The sequence below is a fragment of the Acanthopagrus latus genome, chromosome 15, assembly GCF_904848185.1.
Source record: "Acanthopagrus latus isolate v.2019 chromosome 15, fAcaLat1.1, whole genome shotgun sequence".
Taxonomy (NCBI): Eukaryota; Metazoa; Chordata; class Actinopteri; order Spariformes; family Sparidae; genus Acanthopagrus; species Acanthopagrus latus.
Window position 1 is genome coordinate 845,398 of NC_051053.1, and position 18,648 is coordinate 864,045.

The following is an 18,648-nucleotide window of genomic DNA, read 5'->3' on the forward strand; positions in this document are numbered from 1 at the left end:
GTTATTCCTCCTGCTGATTGTTTGTTCTTCCATACAGCAGTGTATCCTGGTCATAGTAACAAGGCTTTCTTTTCGAATTCAGATAGAAAATGCATGGGTGTTCAAAGGCACATTACTTTTAATTTATGATATCGTTTCAAATTGCTTTTGCTTCTTTTCAAGAGTCTCCTCTGCCAAAGCATATCTTGATTTATAATTAGAGCTCAATAATAAATTTTTCACATCCCTGGTTTCAACAGAAGGACCACATGTTCTCCCAGCTCCATGCTGGTGTTGAGTTTGATGCCGTGTTGATTTTCAGTACATTTGTAGGGAGCAGGGAGGCAACTAGGTAGAAATGGAAAAATAACAAAATCAGAGAGTTGATCTTTTACATCAGTGTTCAGCTATGACACTTAAAAATGCAGTGAACACCAATCCATCTAAAGGACATGACAGTGCTGTGCAGTTCTTAGTACAATGAACTTTGCATTTGCTTGCTAAAAGATGGTAACATTTCTTAATAAAAGGTGTAAAATGAGCTTTTACAGTTGAAATGAGCTATTTCTCAGATGCAAATTTACAAAAATGACCCACACTGAAATCTAATGATAATTATGTATAATAGAAGGATTAAGTAAATCCAGTATATCACTTGTAGGGTTAATAGTTAATAAAGGATAATTGTAGCAATCAGTTAACATAGAAATTGGAATGTATTACTTTGTCTTTGGTCATTATTCCCTCCCTGCAAATTGATCACACAGTTTTGGTAATGTGAAAAGATAGACATAATGCTTCAGAGCTAAACCTGAACTGCCAAGTGTAATTGACAAGCAAATGAAGCAGCAACAGCAAATGTCCAACTCCGCTTCCCTTTTTTTTTCATTCAACACAATCAAACACCACCAAAAATATGGATTTAGAAAAGGAAAAGAAAACTCTTAGCCTGTCTATAAAGACAACCACTATATCTCTTTGTTCAACAGGCTGGTTTTTGTCATCCAAAGCAGACAGCCACATAAAAGGAAAATTTTCCCTGCTCAGTTTTTTCTGTTTTTCATTCTTTCTTTTCTAGTCCCTTGTGAATGTTTTTACTCGTGTTGAAGACCCGAAGGTGCTGATGCCCCTCTTTATGAGGATAAGATGCCTTAATCTTGGCTTAGAGAAACCTGTCTGACCAATTAATTTTGAGTTTGTACTTTTTATTCATTATACAGTTAAGTGGTACAGGACATTGCACATTAAAAACATTTCCTTAAATGTGTAAGCTTAGTCAACCTGGCTAATTTCAGCCATTTCAGTTTAATGACAGCAAGAACAGACGCATGAAATTCATTTGAAATGGGACATAAAAATGGAGCATTAACACAAATAAAACACCTGAAAACAAGGACAACAATTAATAAAACACAAAACAAGCATGCCTCAGGAACAGTGAATGACTAACAATGTATTGTCATATGACTTTTAAATTGATTTCAATTAACATTGTGTTTGACAGTTTCTGATAAGCGATGGAAGACTCATGGTTTCATGTGAGACTTGCTCCTATTACAAATGCTGATGTCCAAAGGCAGTCCTCTTCACACATATTCATAAAACCCTCATGCCTCAGACCTAGTGTGTCTGTCATCAGCTGTTTTCGGTTTTCGAAACAACTAAGGTGTGGAGGAACCAAACTATGTGTTGGGGTTAGTTTTACAGACAAGACAAGCATCTGTAAAGTGCAAAAGATGTCACCTCAGTAAATTTTGATTTCTCAGACAGCGACAGTGTTGATGGGTGTTTGGTTTCCTGTCAAGCACATTGAGAGCCATTGAGTGCAGTACAGGAGGCTGTTATAATGAACATCATCCAGTGTCTGGCCCCTTCTCCACTTCTATGGCCTGCCTGTTCCTTTAAACAAGGAACAGCTAGACAATGAATTAGTGCCAGAAATGTGTCCTCTTTTCGACCAAAGTTCTGTTCTGGGCTGAGACCCATCCTCCATCCTAGTTTGGTGGAAATTGTGATGTTATGTGTGTGATGTGAGCTGATGAAGCAACCAACACATGGACACAGGTGAAGTCATAAGCTCCTTTTCAGAGATATGAATAATGACTAGGCCTATGGACACAATAAGCAACTACTAAGCCAAATGATTTGAATGACGACTTATGAAATGACATTTCATTCCAAAATAAAAGTTGAGCACAATGTATTGATGTAGCTGTTCATTTGACTTCACACTTTAACAAGGTGTTTCTGGTTAGTGTTCATGCAAATAACAGCACTACGACTCGTTTATAAGCATACAGTGTTATCCATCTTCCAACTTGCTCCAATCCCAACCCCTGCTCATCACAGTGCAGTGGTTCAATCAGCTTGTCCAACTTTTTGACTGTACAGTGTACGTGTAACTCTGATTGTGGCTGATCAACATTTTTACCAGCAGTGTGCAGTTAATGGCTGCCCCTCGTGTGTGTGCTTTTAGCTACTCACCTACACATAATGTTCTTCATTGTGTTATTTCTGACTCCTGATGAAACTTGAAAGCTCAGCATTCTTGTTGCCTTTTTTAGCTGCTCTTTATAATTAACATTAAAGGTCCCATATCATAAAAAACAGGTTTTCTCTGGTCTCTACATATATAAGCCAATCTTCCCTGAGCCTGCCAACTCCCAGAATGAGAAAAACAAGCAATTCCTGCATGGTCTCTGCAGCCCACCCACTGGTAACACGGCGCTCCTACAGACTGTTCAAACTCTGCTCCTTTCGTTACATATCAAAAGGAGTCAGTAGCTGTTTTTATACAGATCATAAAGCCGCTAATTTGCTTGTCCTCTTAGCAGCTCACTCCATGGTTTTAGACAGAGGCCGGCAAATTGGGGGTCTGTTTTGGTCCGCCGATTTTCCTCCTCGGAGGGTACACTTAGTTCCACCTCGCCTGCTATCTAAAATCGAGGCAGAAATGTGCCGGCCTCTGAGTGAGGTGGGCAGAGGTGTCAATGACCTGCGCTGTTGTGCGACCCACAGCCGGGGAGTTTTAAAACCAAGAAACAGCTGATCACAGCAGTCAGTCCATCACTTCATCCGCGGACATAAAGATGAACAACTGGACAGCTGCAGAGATCCAGGAGATGCAGCGTCTCCTCGGTCTCTGTAGCTGTTTGGTTGTGTTAGCTTGTTGTTGTGTCAGCAAGCTAAGGACGGTCGCTACTTTCAAATTAAAAGCCCCCCGCTAGGAACCTAGTTCTAAACTATGGGCTGCAATGTAAAGCTCTTATTTTGAAGACAAATTCTATGTCACTGTTCACAGCCCAACTTCGAGCTTCACGTCACGTCACGTGTTTACGCCTACCTCAGAGGCGGCTTTTGGAAAAGGAGGAATATTACGCCTCGGTTTTAGAAAGACAGGCCGGCACATTGCCGCCCTTACCTTGGACCAAACGTGCCAACTTTTCTATCTAAAAAGGGCTATTATCATAGGCCGACCTCCTCTGCGTGGTGATATGAGATATCTGAGAGGCGGGCGTTCATCCCTGAGGCGAAGTTCATGGTGTCCTGTGGTCAGGTAGCAGTGTTTCACAATGTCGTTGCTCAGAGCTAGGCACGCAAATAGCTCCGTTGTTGGCTGTAAAAATCAACATAAGTGTCTATATTCTGTCCCAGCTACAGAACAACAGAAGAGACGGTGGTTGCGTTTCATATTTTAAGACAACGTGCCGGCTGCGGTTCGTTAACTTGTGTGTGTGTGCTAATCGCTTCACATCGGACTGCTTCAGTAATGAGGGTCAGTACAAAGCTGGCTTTGCCTCGACACTGACCCTCGTAAAAGGATCAGTTCAAACCATACCGGACCCAGCAACTGCACCTGAGCCACTGAGAAGTGTCGCTGTGGTTTAATAGTATTTATAGTTGCCTACGAGTATGGTGAAGTCAGCTGGAAATCAGCTAACTAGTTAGCTCCGCTTCAGTCCGCTATGCAATGGCATTTGAAGCGAGTTTAATGTTAACGATATTGCAATGGAGCTTGGTTGTCATAGTACAAAGTCTGGAAACGTGCAGACTGGAGTTGGAGACAAACACAGCTTTCTCTAGCTGTTAGCCATTAGCTTCATGGTAGTAACTGCAACAACACATACTAACAAACTAACATTAAACAGACACACTGACCATTCTGAAACGTCCTGCTGCAGCCACAGACTCTGTACTTCTTCAGGAGCCTCTCCTTCTGGGTCCCATTCTGGGTCAAACTGGTATGGTTGAACGAAAAAATCTCTGCGAGCCATAGGAACAGAAACAGACTGCTCTGAATAGAGCTCTGTAGAGTGACTTTTAGACAGCTGATATTCAGGACCATGAATGGGTTTGGGGCAATGCATATTGAATACAGAGTGGTTGGACCTCTGACAGCTGTGTGAAATTGATGAAAAACAGCATAATATGGGATCTTTAACATTCTTCCACCCAGTAAAAAGGTGATATTTTTCGGTCAGCTGCTGTTTTAGCCCATTTATAAATTGCTGTCATCATAAGAAGTCAATTTAATGAATTTGTTCACATTTAATAAATCAATCAATTCAAGTTACAATTTAAATAGACTTAAAACAGTTCTTCATTACAAAGACTTCCATTTGATGGTGTCCTTTTTATAAAATGTAATTATCACCCTATATAAGCGCCCTAATTTCTATTAATGACATGAATTTCAGAGATGATTTAATTAGTGAGTCTTACAAAAGTGTTAGAGAACAACATCAGAAGTGAACTTCAGATTAATGTGTTTGATTGCAGCGATAATTTATTCAAAACTATGTTTATAACTTGAGAGAGCAGAGCAGCAGGGATACATTTGCTGTGATATATTGTTAATTTTATCATTTTGTAATGAAACAGCTGTGCATTCACACGATTTTGTTGGGATGACATAAAAAGGCTGATGTAATGTTAACTGTAAACATCTCTCATACCCTCTGCAGTCCTGATAAGAGTTTGAGAGTTGTCCTTACTCCTCTGTAAGTCTTTCCTCTATGTAGGAAGAAATGTCCCACTGACATTTACTTTGGCCAGCTCTTTCTGGTGTTAGGTAGTCCACCTCAGTTTACATGGCCTCACTGTACTAAAGGTTAAATAGTATGTGGCAGGTGATTGTGGTTGTTAAATAAGTATAATCCTGTTGATGTTTTTGTCTTGGTAATTTCTGGAAAACAGGTATGACTACAACAGAGAGCAGTCCTTTCTTTGTTCAGACACTTGCAAGTGGATGCATCAGCCAATCAACAAGCATACAATCTAAACTTTAACACCTGTAGCTCATACATCACAACTCACAATTCACAATTACCTTCTGCGACTCCAAGCCAAGAATAAACCAACGGTTGGTGGTAATATAAGAAAACCAACTCAGTCAAGGATGACCCCTTAACCTAGCCTGTAAGTAATTCAGATGGCATCTAGGGCCTGACAGGTGATGTCAAAAATAAGTGTGTAAGTGTTATTTTTAGAAAATGTTTGTCAAATGGAGCGAAACTGCAGAAATATGATCCTTCAGAGTTAAAGTTTTCATCATGTGGCTTTTCTGGCATGGTTTTATCAAGAAACCTGTAAAAAAAAAAAAAAAAAAAAAAAAAAAAAAAAAGGATGGGACATTGCTTATCATTCCAACATCCTTGGTGCCACATTTTGTTTTTTTTGCAGCCTATGGGAGATGCATGGAGAAGCAGACTAAAGCCCAACATATCGTATGAGTCTTTATGTTCTTTTTCATGTTTTTAAGCTTTCACTGCATGTTCTCACAGTGAGCAAAACAATTAGACATCATGTTTTGAGGGATATTCACAAAGGCACGGATTTGATCTTTTTACTGATTCATAATCATGTATTTGTCTTCAACAGGTAAATGATCTGCTCACTTAGATTCAGTTGGTCTTGAAATAAACATTGCTGACTGAATAACTTTGAAATTGGACTTGCTCACTGTATTGGATTCATGTGCATCGCAGCCTGCCACTTGCCTCACTCACCACTGCATTTGAGCCACACAACTTCACACAGCAAAGCTTCACGCCTTCATTACACTCACCACAAGATTCTCTCTCTGTTAACAACCAGCAAAGGAGCATGTTCGGCGCAACCGGCAGAGCCGCACCTTTTTGGTGGAAAATGTCATAGGGGAGCTTTGGTCGGAGCTGGAAGAAGGTAGAGTCTTTCTCTTCTTTTACTCATCTGTTATGATTGCATTTCCCTATCCCTCTATGGTAAACATTCTCACTGTTTCCTGCGCTGCCAATCTGTCATATTTGGTACTAGCTTTAGATATAAGATTCTGGTAGATAGAGAGCATGTTGTGTTTTGGGTTACTGTTACAACCTAGAGATCTGTATAAAATGTCATATTAACAAAAAGACATCAAAGGCAATGCCTGGCTGCGTTGCAGGGCATGAATACATGTCCAACACTCAATATGTTGTATTCAGTAGTAATGTAACTAATGTTATCACTATATGCAGTTCTTGGTTGCCCTGCTGCGCGACTGTGCTCAAAGAAGAGCAGCTGTGGAACTGTGATTGATCTTCATAATTATGCTTTTACACAAAGTTATGACTCGGGTACATTCACAAAAAAAAAGCCTAGGTTGCATTTTGGCGAGAGTTTCACTTTAAGCAGGGGGGGATTTCAGACAGTCAAACTGACAACATACTTCAAAGATTTGAAAGGTGCATATTTTTTTCCTTTACTTTAATGTGTTGTGTTTTGTTTCAACTGTGAAAATGAATAAACCATGCTGTGAAAAAAATCTAAAGTGCATTGTTTTTAACACATCAAAATTCTTTACAGAATTTTAATTTGAGCTTTACAGGTCAGACACGTAAATGTCCGACACATGGGCACATGGGAATTGATGTGTTGTCAGTGTGTTTTAGTGCCATCTTAAGAGTTTTAAACATATTTTGATGATTATTAAGATAATGTCTTTAATCGTTATTATTTTGGCCCACATAATCATGACAAAAGGTGTTCATATCATCCTATGCCTTCCAGGACCTCATATGACATCACAGGTCACCTGCCTAAAGGTGTGGAAAAAAAAGGTGTCTTCAGTCAGACCATACAGGGGCATGCTATGTAATACTGCATGTGCAATAACTTTGTTCGTCTCCCTCAGGGAAACAGAGGTTATAATGTGTCACTACAATTGTACTCACCTGTAATGATCATGTAATAATGGGTTACGTTTCAATAATCTTAGTTCCTGAAGTCCTTATGTGCCCCCACATGTATGTAACAAACACGTGTACAGTGTAAACCAGTGACATGGTTGTAACATTTGAACTGTGATTTCAGTTGTACTTGAAGTGAAACATTATTTGAACACAAGTGGAAGTGGTGCTTTTTGAAAGCTAGTAGAGTAAACCTACCTCATCACTACCTCCCTTCTGTTTTCCTCTCCTGCTTTCCTGAAGACTACCAAGTGTGTGCAAAGCAGCTGGCAAAGATCTGAAAGACATTCTTCATGGTCCCTGTATCAGTGCCCCCAATGACTGCAGGCCTGTGGGTTTTACTTGTCATGTTATGAAAACCTTAGAGGGACTGGTTCTGTGGCACCTCAGGCCCCTGGTATGAAACTGCCTGGACGCTCAGGAGTTCGCATATCAGGCTGACAACGATGTTCTTTGACTTCTCCAGTGCTTTCGGCCCTGCCCAGTCACTCCAGCTGACTATCTGACAGACAGGCTGCATCATGTCAGGCTGCAATGCTGCTTTTCTGACATGGTGATGGTGTGGTAGCAACACTGGCACACCAAAGGAACTGTACTGGTCTGTGTCTGTTTACCCACTATACCTTTAACTTCATCCCGGGAATGTGCCACCTGTATAAGTGCTCAGATGACTCCTCTGTTATTGGCTGCAGCACAGACGATAAGGAGAGGGAGTACAGAGATCTAGTTGTGCACTTTGTTGAATGGTGTGACAAGAACTAGCTACAGCTCAACACCAGGAAAACTGGTGGAACTCCACCACAGAAGATGCCCCCACACCCCTCTTGCAACAAATGGGGTCACAGTGGAGATGGTGAACCCTTCCCAGGGGTTCATACTGGACATAATTAAAACATACTGGATTGGTCAGAAAACAGTAACAGCCTGTACAGGAGAGGAAAGGAAAGGAGAGGTGCCTTCAGCAGCTCTGGCACAAACAAGCTGAATAAGCTGGTCAGGAAGGAAAGCTCTGTGTTGGGGATGGAACTGTACAGTGTGGAGGCAGTGACTGAGAAGATGAGAGGAAAGCTGAAAGCTATCAGGACAGCCCCTGTCATACTCTCTATACCAAAGTGAGGCAGCTCAGGAGCATGTTCTACCACAGATTCATCCTGCCAGGTGCAGATATTGCAAATGTACACCAATGAGCTACAACAGTAAAACCACCTGCATTTACATCTTTCCTCTTGCGCTGTCAGAACAGCTCTGATCCATCAATGCATGGGCGTACGACTTCTGGGGGTGTTCTGTCGTCTCTGGCACAGGGACTTTGGCAGTGGGTCCTTCGTGTCCTGTGGGTTGGGGGTTGGGACCTCCATGGATCAGACTTTTTTTCAGCACGCCCCAAAGATTCTCAGTCGAATTGGGATCTGGGGAATTTGGGGTCCATGTCCAAACATTGGGCTCTTTGTCATATTCCTCAGGTCATTCCTGAGCAGTTTTTGGGGTGTGTGGTTGCATACTTGGACTACATTCCTTTTAAAACCTGTCTCTCAAAAGTCCCTCAACTTTATACAAAGGTGTGATTCATCAGTTAGGGAGTAAAATAGTGAATCTGTGTCTGCAGCTGAGTGAGTTATCGTGTTCGAGAGCGAACAAGATGGGAGGAATTGAGAGAGGACAGAGGGCTGAATATTGTGGCTGAGGGTCATTAAGGCTGTGCTAAATTTGATTTAACAGGAGTGTTAGATGGCCTTGGATGGATTGTTTAGGGGCCTGAATTAGAGCATTAGGAGCACACTACTGACTGGTTAGCTAGCTAGCTAACGTTGCTCCTAGCTAGCTAACGTCGCTCCTCCTCACTGATTGGCAGTGCTGTTGTGCCTGGATCCAGCTGTTTTGTGTTGTCAGAGTACAACAAGACAACATTTGTGGTTTTGAAAGGTTTTTTAATCATCGGACATTTGGACATTTGGATTGTGTTTCACGGAGACGTGGCTCCATGAGGACATCCATGAGGACATCCCGGACTCTAACGTCACGGTGGACGGCTTTCAGACTGTTCGGGCGGACAGGAGACACCGTGAGAGTGGCAAGAAGAAAGGTGGGGGACTTGCTATTCTTATTAACAACAAGTGGTGTCATCCTGGGCATGTTACGGTTAAGGAGCGTGTGTGCAGCCCGGACATTGAACTGCTGGCCGTGAGTCTGCGGCCATATTATCTGCCGCGAGAGTTCTCACACGTGATCTTCCTGGTTGTTTACATCCCTCCGATGGCAAATGCTGCGCTCGCGTGTGACGTCACACACAGCGTCATCGCGGGACTACAGACACGTCACCCAGACGCATTCATCGCGATATCTGGGGACTTCAACCATGTCACTCTGGCTGCAACACTGCCCACCTTCAAGCAGTTTGTGGATTGTCCCACCAGGGAAAACAGGACACTGGACCTGCTGTACGCCAATGTTAAGGAGGCAACAAGCCGTGGGTCACCAGAGACATTAAGGCCCTGCTGAATGAGAAGAAGAGGGCCTTCAGAGATGGTGACAGGGAGCAGATGAGGCGGGTCCAGGGGGAGCTTAAGGAGAGGATCCAACAGGGTAAAGACAGCTACAGGAGAAGCTGGAACACAAACTCCAGCAGAACAACGGCATGAGGAGCATCACGGGCTACAAACCACCTGGAAGCCAGACAACAGGGGGGGTATTGAACGTGCCAACGAGCTGAATCTGTTCTTCAATAGATTTGACGAGAGGGCTCCGAACTACCCCTCCCCCAGCTTCTCCACATCCACCCACCTCCAAACCTCTGGCCCTGCTGTCCCCCCTCCCACACAGCTCTTTCCGGACTTCACCCTACCTGTCCTCTCTACCCCACCATCATCTCCCCCCACCCCCACCAACACACATGGCACACTGACGTTCACGGCAGAGCAGGTGAGGAAGGAGCTGTGCAGACTCCGCCCAGGCAAGGCAGCAGGTCCCGACGGTGTCAGCCCGAGGGTCCTCAAAGCGTGTGCATCCCAGCTGAGTGGAGTCCTGCAGCACATCTTCAACCTGAGCCTGAGTCTGCAGAGGGTCCCTGTGCTGTGGAAGACATCTTGCCTGGTTCCAGTACCGAAGAAGACGCGTCCCAGCACCCCCAACGACTACAGACCGGTGGCACTGACGTCCCACCTGATGAAGTCTCTGGAGAGGCTGATCCTCTCACTTCTTCAGCCCCTGGTCAGCTCGTCACTGGACCCTCTTCAATTCGCCTACCAGCAGAAACTAGGAGTGGAGGACGCCATCATCTTCCTGCTCCACCGCACCAGCACCCATCTGGACAGATCAGGAAGCACTGTGAGAATCATGTTTTTTGACTTCTCCAGTGCGTTCGACACCATCCGGCCTGCCCTGTTCGGGAGCAAACTGACGGCGATGCGGGTGGACCCTCACCTGGTTTCTTGGATCACGGACTATTTGACAGGTTGACCACAGTATGTCAGACTGCAGGACGGTGTGTCTGATACTGTGGTCAGCAGCACCGGGGCACCACAGGGAACTGTTCTCTCACCATTTCTGTTCACCCTGTACACCTCGGACTTTCAGTTCCGCTCTGAGACCTGCCACCTGCAGAAGTTCTCGGACGACTCTGCAATTGTTGGCTGTATCAGTGAGGAGAAGGAGGAGTACAGGGGCGTTGTGGACTCCTTCGTCGATTGGTGTGAGAATAACCATCTGCATCTTAACACCACTAAGACAAAGGAGCTGGTGGTGGACTTCCGCAGGAGGAAAGCCGCACACACACCAGTCTCCATCAAAGGTGTGACTGTTGAGGTGGTCCAGGATTACAAATACCTTGGAGTCCACCTGGATAACAAACTGGACTGGGCCAAGAACACAGAGGCTGTGTACAAGAAGGGCCAGAGCCGACTCTATTTCCTGAGGAGACTCAGGTCCTTCAGTGTCTGCAACATCATGCTGAGGATGTTCTACCAGTCGGTGGTAGCCAGTGCCATCTTTTATGGGGTTGTGTGCTGGGGCAGCAGGCTGAGGGCAGCAGACGCCAACAAGATCAGTAGGATCATCAGGAAGGCTGGCTCCGTCCTGGGGGTCCAACTGGACTCTTTGGTGGTGATGTCTGAGAGGAGGATGCTGTGCAAACTGCATAGTATCCTGGACAACAACATTCACCCTCTCCACCAGGTGCTAAACTCACACAGCAGCACCTTTAGCAGCAGACTCATCCCACCCTGATGTAACATGGAGCGCCTGAGGAAGTCTTTTCTCCCTCAGGCCATCAGACTGTTAAATGCATCCACCTCTGGTCGCGGGAGGGACAGTGGAGACACTGTCACCTGAGCCAAATCAAATCAATATCATTCCCTATCACTTCCATCACTTAATGAGTGTGCACTGGACCTTGTAAATCTCCTGCACTGGACTTAGTAAATTGCTGCTATTTCATGCTGCTGCTAAATTTACTATTTTTTTCACTTTATACCACTTGTCACTTTATTCTATCTTATTGTGTACTTTTTATTTCAGTTTTATGCTGCTCACTGTTGGATTGCATTCTGTGTACTTAGTAACTTGTTTATTTATTACTTTACCATTATTTATTACTTTTGTATTCCTTTCTCACTTTGTTTTACTACTGTTGCACGACAGTTTCCCTCGGGATAAATAAAGTTTTCTTGAATCTTGAATTTTAAGTTTTTAAAGAAAGGCCCGGTGAGCTGCCATGTCAACACTGGACATTGCCGACTCACCTGGCATTCAAAAAGATCGCTGACCTTCTTGAGGACGTTGAACAGATGTTGAACGAGCTGCAGACGAAAGATTCCCTGCTGACCACCCTCAGGTCCCGTTTCCCGGCATTGACCAGCTGGCTGGAGACCTCACAGGCCGGTGAGTTAGCACCACAAAACACCACCTCTTCACTCGGGCACACAGTTCTCTGGGAGCCGTCCTCCTCTGGTCGGCAGCCTGCTTGCTCCACTCCAAATAGGGGGACCCCCTGGACCGAAGTGGTCGTCCGCGGGTGGACAAGGGCTCCGAGCGGGATTCATGGCGGGGCTCCTTCTACCCCGAGCCTACAGCTCTCCAACAAGTACGCGGCTCTGTCCGTGAATGAGAAGCCGGCGGCCTGGGACCCGCACCAGGAGACACCACCTGTTCCTGTGGCCACAGACATCATGCCCCCGTTGACGGACACCATAGCCTTCCTTCCACTCACGGCTAGCTGCCCTCCAGCAGGTGGATGTCCAACACGGGGCAGTCCGCCTCCGCAGTCTCACTCCTCATCCCAGCGCAAGCGGCTCGTCAGGGACGCAGTGCGCTGGCACTCCTCCCGTTCTCCCCACCAGGCGAGGTCAGCCAACCTGGCGTATAGCATGCTAATCTTCCCAAACCCGCACCAGCTGCTCTGCACACCACTGACTGATGTCCCCCAGGTCCTGGCTCCTTTTCATTCAGTTCCACCTCTGACCACCATATCCACAACACCGGACTTGGACCTCATAGTCTCACTAACACTTCACCCATCCCCATAATCATTACACTCCATCAGCACATTGGCTGGGGAAGTGTAGCCCACACAGAGAGGGAGGAATCTGGAGGTCTGTAGGTCTGCAACTTTCCTTGTAATTATGGCTTCAAAGGTGGTACTCATGGCCTCCCTTTTGGCACAATGGCGCCATCTGGTGGTTGCTTAGTGAACTTCACCCATTCTTGGTGTCTAACTCCAGCCATAATTTCAAGATCTTGAAATTCGGGACTCACTAATACAACTCTATGGAAAAAATCACTAATGTCAACCAATGTTATGGCCTGCAAAATCCCACACTTGCAAACAGGAATGGGGAGGCCTGGAAACTTTTTTTTTTGTTACGGCTTCGCGAGCTTGATATTACAGCTTGAAGTGCTCTAACCCATGGCCTGTCCATCCGTGTGTCCTCTGTTGCAGGCCTGGCGGTGTCTGACCACTACTGTGTATTTTTTAACATGACCAGTTTTAACCAAGAGGAGGCCCAAGTGAGAACAGTGAGGAGGCACTATCCAACTGAAGTGGCTGCAAATTTCATGGGGATTTTACAGAGCACTCCTGCTGAAATTTTACCTGCATCTCGTCATTTCATCGTTGATAATTTTAACAGTAGACTGAAGTCAACTATGGACTCAGTAGCTCCACTTTTAACAAAAACAATAAAAAGAAAACCTACACCCCCATGGAGAAAAAATGATGAAATCAATGAACTGAAAAGAAATTGCAGGAGTGCCGAGAGAAGATGGAGAAAAAGTAAATTGACAGTTCACTACGAGATTTTACGTCAACAACTCAAAACCTACAATAATGCAATCAAAAAGGCACAAATTTCCCATTTCTCACAACTCATCACCAACCATAAAAACAACCCCTGGTTCCTCTTCTCTACCTTTGATATTTTAACAGGTTCTAACTCTAATAAAGTTTTAAGACACCCACAGATGATCTTTGCAAAAACTGCAGACCACTTAAGAACCAAAATCAAGGACATCAGATCCTGCCTCTTATCCCATCAAGTTTTATCTGTTAACACACCTGAACTGTTGTCCTTGCCTGAGGAAACACTGGAGAGTTTTGCCCTGGATGATGCAAGGACACTTGGTAGAGTATTCTCCCAAGTAAACCCAACAACCTGCCTTTTAGATCCAATTTCCACATCACTCTTAAAATTGTTTTATGGATTTTTAGAGGAACAGTTTTTAAACATCATGAATTGTTCTCTTCAGATGGGTGTCTTTCCCACTGCCTTCAACACGGCAGTGGTGAAGCCCCTTCTTAAGAAGAGCAACTTAGACCCCGACGTTTTTAATAACTACTGACCTGTATCCGACTTAGCATATTTAAGTAAAATTTTAAAAAACTGTTTTTTTAACCAAGTGAATTATTTTTTTAAACAGAAATAACATCTTAGAGAAACATCAGTCTGGTTTTAGGAGAAACCACATTACCGAGACAGCACTTTTAAAGATTTTAAACGACATCAGATGGAATTTAGATAACAAAAAGCTCACAGTGCTGGTCCTAATGGATCTAAGCGCTGCTTTTGATACAGTAAACCATCACATATTATTAAACAGACTCAGCCATCTGGTCGGCCTCTCTGGTACTGTCCTCACCTGGTTTTGTTCCTACCAGACCAACGTTTTTATGTAAGTATGGATACATGTTCCTCAGGAACCTATGAAATTGGATGTGGGGTTCCCCAAGGGTCAATTTTAGGTCCACTTCTTTTTAATCTTTACATGCTTCCTCTTGGGGATGTCATCAGGAGACACGGCATCAGCTTCCATAGTTATGCTGATGATACACAACTGTACATTGCTGTGTCTCCTGAGGACACAGAGCAAATTGATACCCTTTTTAATTGCTTTGTAGACATCAAGTCATGGATGGCAGTGAATTTCCAACAGCTCAACTAGGACAAAACCGAGGTCTTAGTTATAGGTCCTGAAGGCCAGAGAGAGAAACTTTTACCAAAACAACAAGATCTTAAACCAACACTATCAGTAAAAAATCTGGGAGTGATTTTTGATTCTGAGCTGAATTTGATTCCACATATCAGAAATATGATGAAAATAGGTTTTTATCATCTTAAGAACATAGCCAGAGTCTTAAGAACCCTAACCCTAACCCAGGCCAGTGTGGAGGTGCTAATGCATGATTTTATTTCCTGTCGCTTAGATTATTGTAATGCCCTGCTCTCTGATCTTCCCAAAAAGAGTATTCTAAATCTCCAATTATTACAAAACTCTGCCGCACGCGTGCTGACGAGGAACAGAGGGTGGGAGAATATTACACCAGTCACTGCATTGGCTCCCGTCCGCTTCAGGATTGATTTTAAGGTTCTTTTACTGGTTTTTAAATGTCTTAATGGCCTTGCACCCTCCTACTTATCTGACCTGCTTTTACCATATCAACACTCGTGGACCCTGAGGTCCTCCGGCACTGGCCTTTTATTCATACCAAAACCAAGAACTAAAACCCACGGTGAGGCGGCATTTAGCCACTATGGCCCCCACTTGTGGAACAGCCTGCTGGAGCGCCTCAGGTCTGCAGAGACTGTTGATATTTTTAAGGGAAGGTTAAAGACACACCTTTTTAATCAGGCTTTTAGCTAATATTTTAAATTCTTATTCCGTTCTTATGTGGTATTTTATGTTGTTGCTTCTATCTTGTTTTTTAAGATGATTTTAATATTTTCTCTGTTTTATTTGTAGTATTTTAGTTTATTTATTATCTTTTATATTTGTATCCTATTAACTGTTCACTCCATTTACTTATCTTTTGTCTGGGTTTTTATCCTATCTTCCGTTTTTAGTTTTTAAGGCGACCCTCCACACTGGGAGCTGTGTCTGGGCTGCTGCTGCTGGGGGTGCTGTCCTTAGGTCCCTTTGGCCTGGCCAGCTGTTGTCTGTCAGGGTCGGGGGGCCTGGGCACTGGTGCCCCCTGTGGCACGGCCTGTGACTCTTCCCAGTGTGGACGGCCCCAAAGGTGGCGCTTCCTCAATCCTCAGTGCCTTGCCATGTCTCCCTATTGCCGGCAGTAAGAGTGTGCAGGTGTGTGTGTGTGCGTGCGTGTGTGCGTGTATGTGGTATGTAGGGTGGCAGGGAGAGGCTTTCTTTATTACTGTTCTATCCTTCTTGTGTAAAGCACTTTGTGCTGCACGCCTGTGTATGAAAAGTGCTTTATAAATAAAGTTGACAATGGGGTTCCAGTTGTGTGTGTCAAGTGGCATCCACACTGAGGAACCAAGTTTTCCCAGCAGAACATGGCATTGTATTGGATGATGTTATTATTGTTATCACGAATATCATTTACTTTGTCTGTTAGCGGTTTTAATGTTGTGGTTAATCACTAGCCCCATTCACATTGCCGTTTGAATGCGGGCTTCCTGTGCCAATTCTTACCCTCTTCTTTCATGCAAATGTCTAAGAGGTGACGAGGAGTAAAATTTCGTGACCAAGACTTAAGTGAACTTTACCCCAGGAAACAGCCTACCTCCCCGACTGTGAGAGAGTCAGACCTCGTCCAGTTTATTGATACAGATTATGTAATTATGTAATTTAGAGCAAAAAATGTAACATATGATTATAAACAGTCCATGGGTCTGTTTAAATTAACAGGAGGACACACTGGGGAAACACCTTGAAAAAAACACACAGACATCATCGTCTCGTCACAGCAGTTTGTCTTCACGGCAGAGTTGCTTGGCTTTGTGTGAATAAACAACGGCGGAGAATTGGCGAACCGCTGCTGCAGCGATATGTCCATACTGTGCATTTTCATGATGTAGATAATGAATATAGCATTTATGTTCTACTTTATCTAATTTATGTTAGTATATATATTTTTTAATTTTATTCTTTATTTTTCTCTTAGTCAATTCCTACGATCAGTAAAGTGCTTCTCATCTTATCTTATCATCTGCACACCACACACAAGTTCTATGACATGTAGGTATGAAAAAAATGCTTCAGTGCCTTGAATGTGTTTCACTGTGAATCGTCTGATATCCAGCCATCAGCTGCTGTCCACCATCTTTTCTTAGCCAAAGCCAATTGTAGAGAGACCCACTCTCTAATTCATCCAGTTTCTCATTATTCATCAGCACACAAACTCTCTGCTACCAAAATGAAGGTCAGCAGCACTGTCTTTGGCCTGGTTCAACAAGCTGAACTGTCATGTAGAGTGACATCCAATTTCCCCTTAGAATTCCTAAAAACGGCGGCTGTCGCTCAGCGGGTAGAGCAGGTCGACTAATGATCGGAAGGTCGCAGGTTCGAATTCCGGCTCTCCTGGGGAGGAACTGAGCATGTCGAAGTATCCTTGAGCAAGATACTGAACCCCAAAATTGCTTTTGATGTGCAGTTGGCACCTTGAGTGGCCTCTACCATCAGTAAGGGCCCTGTGATGAGCTGGCGACTCGTCCAGGGTGTACCCTGCCTTCGCCCAGAGAGACAACTGGGATTGGCTCCTGTAACTGCAACCCCTTGAAAAAGGGGATAAAGCGGTTACATCCCCAAGACCCTCACAGATAAGCAGTTGATATGAGATGAGAGATAAGATGTTCCTAAAAACAGAATTGTGTTAAACAGGCAGTGTCAATATGTTCCATTTTTTTATGTATTCTCTGTGCAGGTGACCGCTATGTGGTGGTAGACTGTGGTGGAGGAACAGTCGACCTGACTGTCCATCAAATCCGTCTTCCTGAGGGACATCTAAAGGAGCTCTACAAGGCCTCAGGTAAAAAGACATATAGCAGTTGATCTTTCTGCTTTATGCAGCTGGGTTTTTCATCATACCTTCTTCTCCCAGGTGGTCCCTATGGCTCTCTTGGGATTGACTATGAATTTGAGAAGCTGCTGTGCAAGATCTTTGGCCAGGATTTCATTGACCAATTTAAGGTCAAGAGACCGGCAGCCTGGGTGGATCTGATGATTGCGTTTGAGTCTCGGAAGAGGGCAGCAGCCCCAGACAGAACCAACCCCCTCAATATTAACCTGCCCTTCTCCTTCATCGACTACTACAAGAAGTTCAGGGGCCATAGTGTGGAACACGCTCTCCGCAAAAGCAAGTGAGTACACAAACACACACAATGATCAACTGTTTTGTCTGGATCTTGAAGATGACCTGAGAGAAAGGAAAAAGACCAACACTTTACACAAACTGCTTTAGTTGTATCCAAAGCCAGATCAAGCAGACCCAAAGTGACCACACCTTTAGAAGATCGATACAATAAGCCTAGTTCCCTGTCAGATATAAAAACAATATGCATTTAGAAAGACCCAACAGAAAAAAAAAAAAAAAAACTTCATGAGAGACAGTGAAAGAGACACAGAAACGGAGAGATTTCACAGCTGAGGTGCAGCACATCACTTGGAATACTCACTGTTGTGAAATCTCTCATCAGTAATGACCAAATTCAGCTATTCTGAAAATGTATCACAGTATGTAATACTGAAGTAAATGGAATAACCTTCTGTCATGAGTGTGAGGAGGCAGGAGTTGAGGAGACTGAGTGATATATGTCATATATCATATATATGTGTGTGTGTGTGTGTGTGTGTGTGTGTGTATTCTCACACACACACATATATATGATCAGCTTTGTATATGATCTCCTCAAAGCCTGTGTGATTGTCAGTAGAAGGGAGAGGAAGAACTGAAGGCAGATTGTCCACTAGTTAATTGATGGCAGATGGCGTTGTTCTCTTGGATAGATAAGAACATCAATATATGTAGTCATAAAGTGCTGGAATGGGTTACCAAATGTAGCCTACTTGGGCAGCCATTAATATACCTGAGTGGACTACACAAGTAAAGCCTATATCCATGGGAAACACTGATATCTAAAAAGAACAAGAACAAACACGAAAAAATGTAAGTACACAATTCATTTACAGTAACTACACAGAACAAATTCAGAAAGAAATCAGAGAAACCAAATTGGAT

General features: G+C 43.9%; 1 protein-coding gene across 7 annotated transcripts in view; it reads left to right on the top strand.

Annotated features, from left to right (window-relative positions):
* Positions 1–18,648, top strand: part of hspa12a (heat shock protein 12A) — a 158,755-nt gene that overhangs the window by 129,508 nt on the left and 10,599 nt on the right. For 6 of the 7 annotated variants that reach the window (XM_037123841.1, XM_037123838.1, XM_037123839.1 and 3 more), the window contains 3 exons: positions 6,076–6,162; positions 17,335–17,439; positions 17,512–17,770. In XM_037123841.1, coding sequence (XP_036979736.1) covers positions 6,076–6,162; positions 17,335–17,439; positions 17,512–17,770 — 451 coding nt within the window. The remainder of the gene's footprint in view (positions 1–6,075; positions 6,163–17,334; positions 17,440–17,511; positions 17,771–18,648) is intronic. The other variant, XM_037123842.1, reaches the window with a different exon arrangement.